This window comes from Zerene cesonia, chromosome 1, assembly GCF_012273895.1.
Source record: "Zerene cesonia ecotype Mississippi chromosome 1, Zerene_cesonia_1.1, whole genome shotgun sequence".
NCBI classification, from domain to species: domain Eukaryota; kingdom Metazoa; phylum Arthropoda; class Insecta; order Lepidoptera; family Pieridae; genus Zerene; species Zerene cesonia.
The window spans coordinates 2,924,184-2,937,914 of record NC_052102.1 but is presented as its reverse complement, the minus strand read 5'-3'; the positions used below and the strand labels follow the sequence as shown (position 1 = coordinate 2,937,914).

General features: G+C 34.8%; 3 protein-coding genes across 3 annotated transcripts in view; 1 reads left to right on the top strand and 2 right to left on the bottom strand.

The window, feature by feature from the left end:
- The window catches only part of LOC119828937 (lactase-phlorizin hydrolase-like), a 6,845-nt gene extending 4,891 nt beyond the window's left edge, over positions 1 to 1,954 (bottom strand). The window contains 5 exon segments of the mRNA XM_038351266.1: positions 1 to 220; positions 400 to 708; positions 793 to 1,457; positions 1,598 to 1,731; positions 1,812 to 1,954. Coding sequence (XP_038207194.1) covers positions 1 to 220; positions 400 to 708; positions 793 to 1,457; positions 1,598 to 1,731; positions 1,812 to 1,834 — 1,351 coding nt within the window. The 5' untranslated portion in view covers positions 1,835 to 1,954.
- Positions 1,955 to 9,058: 7,104 nt separating this feature from the next.
- LOC119830871 (cytosolic carboxypeptidase 6-like) lies at positions 9,059 to 13,039 on the top strand. The gene is made up of 12 exons (XM_038354087.1): positions 9,059 to 9,116; positions 9,228 to 9,475; positions 9,581 to 9,675; positions 9,849 to 10,065; positions 10,166 to 10,196; positions 10,239 to 10,340; positions 10,406 to 10,473; positions 10,570 to 10,728; positions 10,806 to 10,897; positions 11,156 to 11,452; positions 12,016 to 12,194; positions 12,870 to 13,039. Exons 1-12 carry the CDS (start codon positions 9,059 to 9,061, stop codon positions 13,037 to 13,039), a joined length of 1,716 nt encoding a protein of 571 aa, XP_038210015.1.
- Positions 13,040 to 13,690: 651 nt separating this feature from the next.
- The window catches only part of LOC119830784 (TATA box-binding protein-like 1), a 9,874-nt gene continuing 9,833 nt past the window's right edge, over positions 13,691 to 13,731 (bottom strand). The window contains exon 5 of the mRNA XM_038353966.1: positions 13,691 to 13,720. Within this exon, the coding sequence (XP_038209894.1) occupies positions 13,691 to 13,720 (30 nt within the window). The remainder of the gene's footprint in view (positions 13,721 to 13,731) is intronic.

The following is a 13,731-nucleotide window of genomic DNA, read 5'->3' as shown; positions in this document are numbered from 1 at the left end:
CGAAGTTGTCCATAAGACTCCAAACTGTATAACCTACAATATTGGATCCGTCTTCAATTGCGTCTAACACAGCATATATATAGTTGCGGTAGTAGGTGACTCGATCATCGTCGTTCAAGCCACCGTAATTCCCAAAGCCGTTCTCAGTTATAAATACAGGAATGTTTTGGTATGCCTCTCTGATTTCGGTCAGAAGATTGTAGAAACCCCACGGTGCGAACTGGAAAAAATATAATTTTGCGTAGATATTCGATCAGCCTCAAGTGGTGTTGACCATAATCGGGATAAATAAACGACTGCGATCGATTTTTCGATCTACGCTGAATTTCGAATCAAATGGATATAACTGTAAAAAATATTTTATTATGTATTTTGCTATGTATCAGTATTAAATATTACCATTGTTATATTTGCTCTTCCGATTTGCCATTTGGATGGCTGGTACGTTATAACACCGAGATCGTCGTCAAAAGAAGGGCTCTCATAATAGTTCAATTCAGACCCATTTCTGTAGGTGTAATGTGATGAATAATGATTGAGACCAAACATATCCGACGTCCCACGCACATATTCAATTTCTTCTGGAGTAAAACTTGGCAATCTTGATCTTAAAAATCCTTGTTCCATACTTTTTTTTGCAATTCTTTCTTTCATAACTTCTGGATAGTCGCCGGTAGCGGAAAATATAGGATGTGCATATTGTCCCCACTATAAAATACAAAACAATGAATTTCTACGAGTAACAAAATTAATTCTAATTTATGATAGTTCTTCTTATTAAGAAATACATACCACAAACTGATTAGAATCATATGCTGCTTGTGTGTTGTGTTTGTTCAATGGCTCGTACCACTCGGCGTTAATGGTTATAAAAATGGAACCATTGTAGAGCGGCCGATAGACTTTGTCATAAATATGATACGCTCTAGCATGAGCAATAAGTAAATTTTTGCTACACAAATATTCTGCTACACCTTTTATGTTTAAGCCTGGAGCAAGTAAAGTATCCCCATATCCCCAAACGCAAATCTGATGTGGCTCATTAATAGTCACCCAATATTTTACTCTGTCGCCAAATAAATCGAATGCAACTCTCGCGTAATCCCCGAACCAATCTACAATGTGAGGATTCGTCCATCCCCCCATATCTTGCAGTTTTTGCGGTAAATCCCAATGGAATAATGTGACTACCGGTTCGATGCCATATTTGAGCAACTCATTAATTAAATTATTATAATATCGAACGCCTGCTTCATTAATTTTATCAGGAAAACTTGTTGGAAGTATTCTAGACCAGGACAGTGAGAACCTATAAAACTCAAATCCAAGCTCTCGCAACATTTCCACGTCCCGTTTGTACTTGTAGTATGAGTTGCATGCAACATCTCCATTGGAACAATCTTTTGCATAACATGAATTGGTATGAGTTATCTTATCGTAAATATTTACTGATTTTCCTGCAATTTTTAAAACATTTTCTGTTAATATTTCTTATAAAGCAATAATTATGAATATATTTCTTATAATAATGTTGTTGTTTAGGGTCAATTTTAAAAAAAACCACAACTTCGTTAACAACATTTATATAAATGATTACCATCGGCATTCCAAGCTCCTTCCACTTGGTACGATGATGTTGCGGCGCCAAGGATCAACCCTCCCGGTAAATTTCGCACTCTATCACTGTTGTTGCACGAAATTGCTATACATTTCCATAATAAAATCACAACTCTGGAAAATTCCGAACGGGATCATGTAAAACAGTTCATTTTAAATTCAAATAAATATTTTCAAAGTCAAGTATCACTTACAGGAATCCTAAACGTCGGTACATGGTTAAGCTTTTACTTTACTAATAAACGCACTAGATATTTATAGAAATCACTTTATCATAAATTGTGTATATGGGATTGTAGTGCAAGATATAAGTAATTCTATTGAATTTATTCAATAATTATTCACTTCACGTCTGTGTTAAGAACCCATTTCATTATAATATTACATTGAAAAAAATAAAATAAAGATCGACGATGCGGTCTATATTACGCGTGTTCTTTACTCGCTTTAATTTTATTGTCTAAAACGGATATTTTAAATCGACGCCTTTTATAGGAGGTATTTCCTTGAATGAAGATCTTAATTTTAGATGACTTTAAAAATGAAATATAAAACGTGTTTGTGATAAATTTCAATAATACGGACAGTTAACGACTAAGTCGAGATAAATACATATTTCATGAGGGCAATAATTGTTATGGGGCTAAGGACAAATATGTAAGTACTGGCGATGAAAAAAATTCAATAAGAAGTGAATATTTTTAGTAGGCCATATAAGTTATACCGAATCGCACCAAAAATTTAGGGGAAAGACATATGTAATTATTACGATAATCAAGATTTATTCTAAGTGAGTCCATAAAGTAACATACAGAGTATACTTTTCATTCCGATGTTCAGCACGGTTCCCTTTGGTGAACGTCAAAATATACAATACTAGCTTATGCCATGTGTTCTGATTTCAATGATTCTTCTTCCTTTGGCTAAACATTATATAACATAGGTTTATATAAAGTTGCAGGTTATCTGTTTTTAAGTTCAAATATTCTTACTATATTGGCATTCCAATATGGAACCGATGTTTCATTTGTTAAATCCTGATGAGGACTAACAAAAATGTCTCTGTTTGGATACGTAATAAGCGTCCTTATTCATAAAGAAAAGAAAATCAATCGGTGAAACACAACTACATCTACCAGACACAACTCAAACATACTACCCCCTGAGAAAAAGGAGTTATCAGTATTACATATCAACGACATGTGATTTTCAAAGATTTCAGCACGCCGATAGTAAAAAATTCTGATTAAACATATTTAATCTTGGCAAGATTAATGCAATAACTGTAAACAATAATTATTTAATAAATCATTGTGTTCTTCTAAAGATTGTAGAGAGTAGAGAGAACCTCTACTTCTAGAGTTCCATAAGACGTACATTTTTGTGATTAAAATGTGAAATAAAAATATTGTGCAACCCTCAACGAAGTTGGCGCGGGTCACGTAGATGAAACTATTGCAGTTAACTTTAATTTATTTGACCTTATGATGTTTATATCCCTTACATGTAATATGACCTTGTTACATACAATATATATCTATCATGTTTAACACAGACGATTCAAATATTTTTATTATTCCTAAAAAATTCTTCATTGTATTGTTTACAATTAAATTAAGGCAGATAGTAATAATTATATTCATCGATAATTATATAATTAACTGCAAATTAAGGATAAAAAACACGGGGGTTTTTATATACATGAAGTGAAAATAAAATAAATACATAAGTGCCAAAAAAGGATCATACATTTTGTTGATTATCTAACGAAACTGTTTAAATTCAAATAGACAAATACCGAAATCTTCATTGTCAGTTCTTATGTATGTTTTTGTAACGGAAGAATCAAAATAAACATAGGAATTAAGTTAGGAGAGTGTGCTCACTTATTTGAGGTAAATTATTTTGTATAAAGTACCTTCTTATATATATGATCGACCGCCTCCTTGGTACAGTGGTTAGCGCGTGAGCTTAGAACCGAGGGGTCCTGGGTTCGATTCCCTGTGGGGACGCAAAAAAAAAAAAGTCTCGGTCTGGCAGGACACAGAAGGCTGATCACCTACTTGTCCATAAAGAAAATAGATCAGTGAAACAGATGTACATCATCTGCCCCATACCCCACTGGGGGATACGGGACTTCACTTTTTTTATATATATGATAGTTATATATTCAAACCTATAAAATTAAGTATTTCAAAAGTTTTGGTGTATATGCATCGATAAGGTGGTGTGTTAAATCATATAATCAGAAAATTAAATATATAAACCTGTTCTTATGTCAGGCCAGATTCGTAGGTTAATGTACACATTATAAATCTATATTCACATGCAATAGGAACATAGTTTTCGAACATTTTAATCCAAACGAGATAAAACGTTTTAATTTAAGAGATTTATTCCAGTGGCATACCGTTGCCCGGGCCCTGAGCGGCATATGAAAGGGGATGATAAGAAGCGCCAATTTATTGATTCGGAAATTATCAAAAATATTTACATATTTGAAATAGATTACATACATTATGAGACACAGTACACACAAAAGGTAGATAGACGGACATCGAAATCTATATATTTATCTATATAAATATAATTCTCGTGTCACAATGATCGTACCTCCATACTTCTCTGGAATGACTGGACCGATTCTCATGAAATTTTGTGTGCATGTCGAGTAGGTCGGCCATTTTTCATACCCCTAAATGATAAGAGTAAGACACAACAGCGTTTGCCGAGTCTGCCAAGGGAGAAAAGTTGGCCCCAAGCGGCAAAAAACGGCGTAGTTCCATTGATTTATTGTAAGCTAAGTTATTAGGTACATAATTAAAATGTTATTGATCTGACTCTCATGGACGTTGACTATTTATTGTCGTAACAAACATCAAACTATTCAGATATCATTTATGCGAGCTCAGAATTATTATTTTTTTGTTAATTGAACTGAGATAATATTTTGTTCTATTAGAAATAATTTTACAGTGACAGATAGAGCCAAGTATCTATGTATATAGTTAAATAATTTTAATTTATAAATATGTAATTAATTTGCAAAAGCGTGTAGTGAAATAAAATTCACCTTACTTAATTCTTAAGTAAAGTTATTGAGCATACGCTCTTACGGCAGTGACGTAGAATCATTTGTTTCTATGTAAATATCTCTTTTGTTATTTTTGTAATGTAATTTTATGCTTTATAATACTAGTTATTGCATATTTATTGTTACATGTGCACGACTTGTTCAATCTCACGCGATAGCGACGCTGAGTTATCCTGTTGCACCTGAACACATTTTAGCATAACATGTGCATTGCACTTGCCTTTCTTTTCTCAGTACAATTTTGTCGTTAATATTTAATGAATTTACCACTGACTAAATTCTATAGACTATATTTTGACTATATTCTATTGTTATGTTTATCCTCCATAATTAAATAAAAAAAGCTTAGATTCGTTTCGATTTCCGATGGATATGGACATGTATAGCGTATGTACTAGTTTGAAATATACAAAACAAATTAATACAAGTATAAAAAGGAAGATAACGAACACTTTTCTTATAGCATTTTCATATGTTTTAAACGTGGCACCTTTTTTGACCACCTTCTTATGATACAGCGGGCAATCGAAATGATGGTTCGCCTGGTGATAAATAATCACCACCGTCCGTCCATTAACATTTTCAGAATCTGCCAGATGCGCTGCCCGGTTTTAATGCAAGGTTATGTTAAAAGATTGACCACGGGAATAAAGGAATGGACTTAGAAGGGCGGGGAAAACAATACACCTAAGTAATATTCAGTCTATATGAAAGTATTAAATTATATATGAGGTGGATAAGCACCTAAGTAAGTAAGATTGATAAAGTAATTGACTGGCCTTCATTTAATCGACTTTCTTAAATACTCTTCAATTTGAACTAATTTAATTAGATAACAGTTACAAATGGCTTTTCTATCCTTCGTGTGAATAATTTATCTTATAAATTAGTGTTCAGTTATGCATGCATTAATAAATTACATTTATATAACATTTTAAATAGGTAATCCATGTAGGTAGCTTTGTGCACTCTCAAAAGTGTAGTATATTCTGTACTAATCGTATAATGCTGAAGAGTTTCTTTGATTATTTCAACTCGCTTATTTCAGGAACTACTTAACCACGAATCACGAGCGGACCACAGCTATCTAACATTAGTGGTCCACTCATGTACCTTTAGCCCTCTTCGATGAAATGATCGTCTCGATAAACTAATTCATCTTTATAATATAAGGGTTATTAAAAATGGTTATTTATGCTAGTAGGTTAGCATGACTGCGTCGTATTGATTAAATATTCTTCAGGTTACTTGGAATTAGCTTGCAAGAAGTTCCGTACTTAATATAACAGACGCTAGCGGTAGTTACTTAGCAACGTTCACTCGCATTGATTACATGATAAATAAGTAGGATTTTGTTTTTATTATGAAAGAAATGTCGCATTGTCGCGTATCATGGCAACAAAGTGCGGAGACAATTAGAGCATTTAAGAAACACATAACAGATCGTTCGTATTTACAATGCAAAAAAAAATTACATAGAAGTGGAGTAAGGGATTAAAAAGTGGGAGAGCATGTGATAGTAAACAATTATGTGTCAATGAAGGAATCCATGTAAAATGTCGGGTAAGCATTGTAGACTCTTTTATTCAAGCATCCAGAAAATATGGATGATTAACGCAATAGGTGCCTATCTATTCTATCACAGCTTGATTTTTATTACACAACATGATTTTTAATTTAATTTCAGTTTTATAAGGCTAGTAGTACAGAGAATAAGAAATAAATTCGAATTCTCTTACCAATCTTTTTTTTATTTATTGTCAACATTAGCCCATACAGATTTCTACTGCTGGGACAGGGGCGTCCTATGAAGGTTCAGGCCAAGTGCGGGTTGATAGATACCACGAGTCGTCGAACTTTCGATTCTTAGCTATGCCGGTTTCTTCACGATATTTTTCTTCCCCGTTTCAAGTAATGGTGATGACAACACTTGATGAACAAGATTTTTTTTTACATTTTACAGAGATACACATTTATTGGGTACGTTAAATCAACGAGTTAAGTCATTCCATTGATAAAAGAATGAAACACTGAGAATTAATTCAATCAGATAAAGTACATTTTTAAAGTGTCAACACGCATGGTTAAATAATAATCTGCAATCCATCATCATATCTGCTGCTATACTTGCTTGCTACAAATTCTTTGAATTTAACATTCAATATATATTTACGTATAAGTACATGTATTCTAAATAATAATCACTTTGAAAATTAAAGGTAGGGACACGTTTATTCGATATTCGATTTACTCTATTTGATTCTTCGTTCATTATTTAGTTTGTGTATATGTTAGATAAACATAATATAAGAAAACAGTAACCAGACCATTTCTGTTCATTCAATATTTCCGAAAAGAGTGATTGCTATGCAATTATAAAAAGAAATATTAACCATTGTTTTGGTATCTATGTCAGTTAGTGGTCAGTAGTCAATAAGTCAAAAAATTAAGGAGAGGCTATACGCTATAACTGGGTAAATAAAAAATAGGGTCAGTGTCATTGAATAGGCGGTAAAATAAATTTCTATATGGGTTTTTTGCTAAAATCAATAGTTACCGATATACACCTCACAACACCAAACAACACAAAATATAAAATTTTGAAGTCCACGTGAGCGAAGTCACGTGCAAAAAGCTTAAAATTCAATATAAGATCTGGAATACCCCGCTGTTTGTTCCGGTTGTTGTTCTCCCAGGTTGATTCGAAATTAAGAACATAAAATAAAGCCTATGTTAATCGGTGAATAGGTTAGGTTAAGGCTTCTAATCCTACAAATATTATAAATGCGAAAGTTTGTAAGGATGTGTGTGTGTTTGTTGCTCTTTCACGCACAGACTACTCAACCGATTGCAATGAAATTTGGAGTGTATATAGCTGGACAAATGGAATAACATATAGACAATTTTTATCCCGATATTCCTACGGGATACAAACTTACGAGGGTGAAACCGCGAGGCGCAGCTAGTGATAATATATTTTTATCAAATCGGTTAACTTATGCTGTACGATAAATCCTCACATACAACATAATTAAGAATAGAATAAGAATAAAACAATTTTATTAGATACACCACAAATAAGCCATAACCGATGTACTAACCATCGACTTGCCTTGACGCAATTATATATAAAAATACAAAATATTATTACGTTAATATCTAAAAGCAGTGGTGGCTCAGTGGTGAGAACCTCGGGCTTCAAAATCGATAAGTCGGGGTTCGAGACCGGGCGAGCGTGCAGGAAATAAATTGATTTTTCAATTTATCTGCACATGTCGATAATATCACCACTGCTTAAAACGGTGAAGGAAAACATCGTGAGGAAACCGGCATGTCCAAGAATTAAAAGTTCGACGACATGTGACATCTGCCAACCCGCACTTGGCCAGCGTGGTGGATTATGGCCTGAACCCTCATAGGAGGCCTGTGTCCCAGCAGTGGGAACATATATGGGCTGATGATGATGATGATGATGATGATGATCTAGAACTAGATACCATGGGATATAGCATGAGAGTTAATTTGAGTCACACAATACTCCGATTTTATTGTGAAGGCCGTAGACGTATAAGCTATTTTACCGTTAAAACCTGTTTTTCGTTAGATGAGTTTTTAAGGCATTTAGTCCCACAAGGATTATGTGATTGGATTATAAGTATAACTCAATTTAATTTATTTTTTTATGTCATCTTGGGCAATGGAGCTGGTATGTCGCCTAAAGGTAAGCGCTATCACCGCCCATGAACATTTAGAGAGTAAGGTCTGCAATGGACCTTACGTCAAACATATTGTTAACTTTAAATTGGAAATGGATTAAGAAAGGATTGACGAGAGGAATAAAGGAAAGGACTGGGAAGGATTAGGAAAAGGATATGGGCATACAGCTTCCTCACTCACTGAACGAAACACAGCAGCATGCTACTATTTCACGCTGGTCTTCTGAGGGTGTATGGTACTTCCCTAGTACGAGCTGGCCCAATTCGTACCGAAGCATGCTCGACTCCTACACTTGTTGTTTTGAGACTAGATCGAATCCTTTAAAGCTTATTTTTGAAATCCATTTATGGGTCAATTTACTTTCTAAACGGATACTACTCGGTTTCGTGTAAACTTTCAATTGACGATCAAATAAAACGATTGCACTAGCGTGTTAGGTAAACGATTTTCCTATGTATGTATGTATGTATGTAGGTATGTGCAGCTAAGCTTATATGGAACTATATATAAATATAGTTGCATTTATCGTGGAACCATCAAAGCTTCGCACTATCCACTTTACTCGTATCCTGAGTGTTGCGCGCAACTTATTTAAGTCGTGTTTGATTACTATAGTTTGGTATAATTAATATGGAAGCGTTAGTAGATGATCTGGAACACGCGACTATTTATCGTAAAGGTCCGGACGGTATGTCATTCCATAAGCTCCTTCCAAAATTTGTGAATAGCAAGCCAAAACGAAACCATTCAATCAAGTAAAATATTCATTAAAAATGATTAATTATTTCAACTATTGTAGACAGTGAAGAAAGTGATGGAGAAGGAGGGCTTGGTAATCTCAATAGATTGATTGTCCGTCCACCAGGACACAGCGGTAAGGCAAAACGTGGCCATTTGTGCTTCGACGCTGCGTTTGAATGCGGAAACTTGGGCAGAGCTGATCACATCACGGAGCTGGAATACGACTTGTTCATAAGACCGGATACTTGTCGGCCTCGATCGCGGTTTTGGTTCAATTTTACAGTGGAGAATGTTAAGCAGGATCAGGTAGCGTTTCATTAAATGTATATTTGCTCACTATCTAATATATATAATAATATATCTATATCTTATGTAGATTGTTAAAAATGTATTGAATTTGTTTAATTGCAGCGAGTCATTTTTAATTTGGTAAATTTGGGCCAAGAGTTTACACTTTATAATGGCGATATGACACCATTAGTGAGGTCTACATCACGGACAAAATGGTAAAACTGAGTTATTTTACTGCTTAAAATTTATAACATTGTCTATGTCTCTTTTATCTTATTTTTATTTTTAATGACTCATTTTTGTTTTTTTCACTACTCAATATCAACCGCAGCTTTGAATTATATTTAGTAGCCATTTTGTTATGATTGTTCTTTCGTTTTTTCTTTAGGCAGCGCATTCCGAGGCGTTTAATTTTTTACCATCGTTCGATCGTTCATCGGGGTCGAAAAATATTAAGTTTAGCGTTTGGATTCGACCGAGAGGAAGATGTGTATCAGTTTGCAGCTAGTTATCCTTACTCTTATTCAAGGTTACAGAAACATCTGAGTATCTGGGAGAAGAAAGCGGAAGGTTTTGCCAAAAGGGAATCCATTGCACAAACAACGGTAGAGAACAACACTAAAATATTTTAATATTTATTGCACCCAGTTTTATTACTTTATTGTACATAACGAAATTTTTCATGTTTATTAAATGTCATTACAGCAAAAACGGCGAATCGACCTCATAACTATAGGTGATTTTTGTCCAAAGGATACTCTAGGTCAGGAACATAAAGAAGATTTTAATGTAAAAGGAAAAAGCGTCTCAAAGAAACGTGTCGTACTTATATTGGCCCGAACACACGGCGGGGATTCTCCGGCTTCTTATATATGTCAAGGTTTGTTTTGCAACATTCTAAAATTTGCTTTAAATTATTGCCCATTTATAATTTTTACAATGCAGGTTTCCTGGATTTTCTTGTTAGTACATCGGAAAAGGCCCAAACATTACGAAATAACATCGTAATTCAGGTACGTACGACAAATGTAATGAGCAATAGTAAGTAATTAATTTGGTATTAATCCCAACGAAATATTATCAATTAATCTTATTTCTGGTTCTTTCAGATTGTACCAATGGTAAATCCAGACGGTGTATTCCTGGGGAACCATCGATCTGATTTATTGGGCTCAGACCTCAATCGTTGCTGGAACAGAGCCACAAGCTTTGCTCATCCCGCTCTTATTGCCGTTAACGAACTTGTCAAAAAAATATCTGCAGAAAAAGTAAGAGCAATAACAGTAAAAGACATTCACAATCATTTCCAAAAGACAATTTTAATTGGAACGATGTTTTTTTTTAGACTCTTCAATTAGATTTCATCATAGATCTACATTCTGACATCATCCATGAAGGAGTGTTTGTAAGAGGAAACTCTTATGATGATGTTTATAGGTATTGTTGTTATCTTATTATTATTAAAATGGTATGTAAGTTACAAGTCATTTAAAAATAATTGGTAACTCTGCTATTTGAGCCAAAAAATTTAAAGTGATATAATTAAATTACCTACGTACAAAATGAGATTTAAGGAGAAAATATATAAAAAAATAACTAACAATGTTAAATATGAAAATATAAGATTATAATAATATAATGCTATAAAAACATAATCAAAGCAAGGTACACTACTAACACTAGATTTTTGAACAGATTTGAACGTCACGCAGTTCTGCCGAAATTCCTAGCTGTGCGGGTAGAAGCGTGGCAAACAGGTTCCTGTATATACAACGCAGACGCTCTGCTAGCGGGCAGTGCCCGGCGCGCGCTGCCTGCGGGTGCGGTCGACGCTTACTCGCTGCTGGCCTCTTTGGGCGGCCGGAGACTAAACTCTAGAGGACCATATATGCATTACACGGAAGATGCTTGTATCCTTTCAACCGAATTAGAAAAACGTTTCCAATTCGACAGTATTTTTTGTCTTTTTTTTCCAGAATTTTGGAGCCTTAGGTACGTCGTGTCTTTCTATTTCGTTTAGTTCTGACATTAAGAAGGCGGTTCGGTTCCGGTTTCGATTTATGGTAAAAATAATAAATTTTTGAGCCAAAACATTACTTCGCTCGATAGGTGATATTATGTATAATTGAGGGGAATAATTCTATGTTAATAGATGTTTTTTTTTATCTTTTAAAAAATCCTTATCAAATAAACAGATGCAAAAATAGGCAGATCTTTAGTGAAAGCCCTTTGTGACTATTACCGACACATAGGTGTAATTCCCCCGCGTGTCGGCGCGCCTTCTAAGAAGAAAGAGATTCGTGGTAGGCGCAGGCGAAGGCGAACTGCTTATGAAAGACAAAGGTTTTTATATTTACATATTATAAATTTAATTTTGTCTTTATAAATCAGAATTAAATTATTAAAAAAAAATAAAATCTCAAACAGGCAACCCGACCCCGCTGATGTTATTGGAAAGTATACAATGTCAATTGTCGACATTTAAATGCGGGATTTAGGAATCGCTTTAAATCATTATTTAGAAGTTTGAGTGATTAAATTATTGTTTTCCATAGGTCTCCCAGTTCATCCCCAGAGCGAAGGGTGCTTGCTGCGAGGGTGCTATCACCGCCGCTGCCGGCCGCGTCGCCGCCCGTTTTACGCGCTTTACCGCCAAGAACTGCTCGTTATGCGACACTTCGTACAAGACCAAAGACTGTACCTGTTGAAAATGATGCTTTACCTATTATAAAAGGTAACTGTGATCATCCAAATTTAAGTTATGTTTTTATTTTATGCGAGTATTAGGTACACGTTGAAAAATCAGCCACTTCTTCCGGCTTCGGCGTGAAAATTCGTCAAATTATAGTTAACCTAAAATTTTCAAGGTTTTAAAAAGTCTTCCGATTATTGTTGATGAATTCTACATCATATTATGGTCATACATAGATGTGAAACAAACATTTGTATAGTGACATGTCGTCCTAAAAGGTAACTTTTTAATTGCCTCAAGATAGTGGGTTAACTATAATCTGAGAAATATTCAAGTGAATATAAGAATACATATGTACTGTCAAGGACACCACTGCCAAATGGCAGACTGACAGACATCATACACTTAACCATTGCACAAGTTTTCAGGCTGGAAGAAATGATTGATGATTTTGCGCCTGCCTCGCGGACCATAACTACGAGAGTGGTCACCGGAATACTTAGTCTCCGTGACTCCACGCTCATTGTTTAGTGTTCGAAATGATATAATAATCGAATCGTTTGAAATCCGGTAATAAATATTTGGAATATTTGGATATTCACTTTTCAGTTTACTGGTCTGGGATGCTTATCGATGTATCGCCACAATTGGTAAAATATGTTTACACTGTAAGCGAGCAAAGATATTAGAAAAAAAGCGATTTCCTTAATCTTTCAGGGACAGCTGTGCGGACGCCAAGGTTAGCAGTAGTGGATTTCAGCGCATACATCAGAACACCGACCCTCCAGGGCCCATACAAGAACCGCCCCAAACTAGCTCGGATACCGCGACCCACTCACGCTCGCTTCACCAGCGATGAATATGATACTCATGAATCTGACTCATAAAATATAAATTATTATAATCAATTACAATAAGTAGTTAAAAAAAAATTCTCTTTTTCAGCGTAAAGAAAAAAACTACTTTTGATCTCTACAATTTTTGAATTATTTTTCAATGTACCCTTTCTAATTATGTTTCATATTTAATGTAAGATGGATATGTGATCGTGGAATTGTATACTCGTTGATATGGTTAGTGATATTGCTATTATTAATTTTTTGTCCAAATCTTTACTCAATAAATGAAAAAATATGTACCAAAATAAAACAAAGTAGTTTTATTGAAACGTATAATGTCTAAGCTTCGTATTTACAATCACTAATATCTAAGTAATCATTCAGTCATCACTTTCTTAAGAACAATTATTGTGAACACTATTATCACTACAAATCATCAATCATAACTGCAAATGAAAACAAGACTGAGTATCGATATCGAGATTTATTCTCAACGCTTATTATTAACGATAATTTGGTTTCGCAAACGGATCACGCGATAGGAGAACGCGAAAGTCATCGCGGAGAACCGAAGAGAAGCGCGAGTCGCCGCGAGGCGCTCAATCGACAAGCGCAAGCACCTCCTCTAATAAATATCTTTGGCATGAACCGATAGGAGCTCGCCGACAATTCACACGCGATCGCACTGACAACCGACAGTTATCGCTCGATGCCAAACCAGAGTCCGGGCTGGAGGGGGA

Bases quoted from the DNA above. Each gene is read 5' to 3' on its own strand.
- LOC119830871 (XM_038354087.1), top strand. From the start codon at position 9,059: ATGGAAGCGTTAGTAGATGATCTGGAACACGCGACTATTTATCGTAAA. The intron at 10,341-10,405 runs GTTTGTTTTGCA...TTTACAATGCAG, and splicing joins GGCTTCTTATATATGTCAAG to GTTTCCTGGATTTTCTTGTT. The intron at 12,195-12,869 runs GTAACTGTGATC...TTAATCTTTCAG, and splicing joins TGCTTTACCTATTATAAAAG to GGACAGCTGTGCGGACGCCA.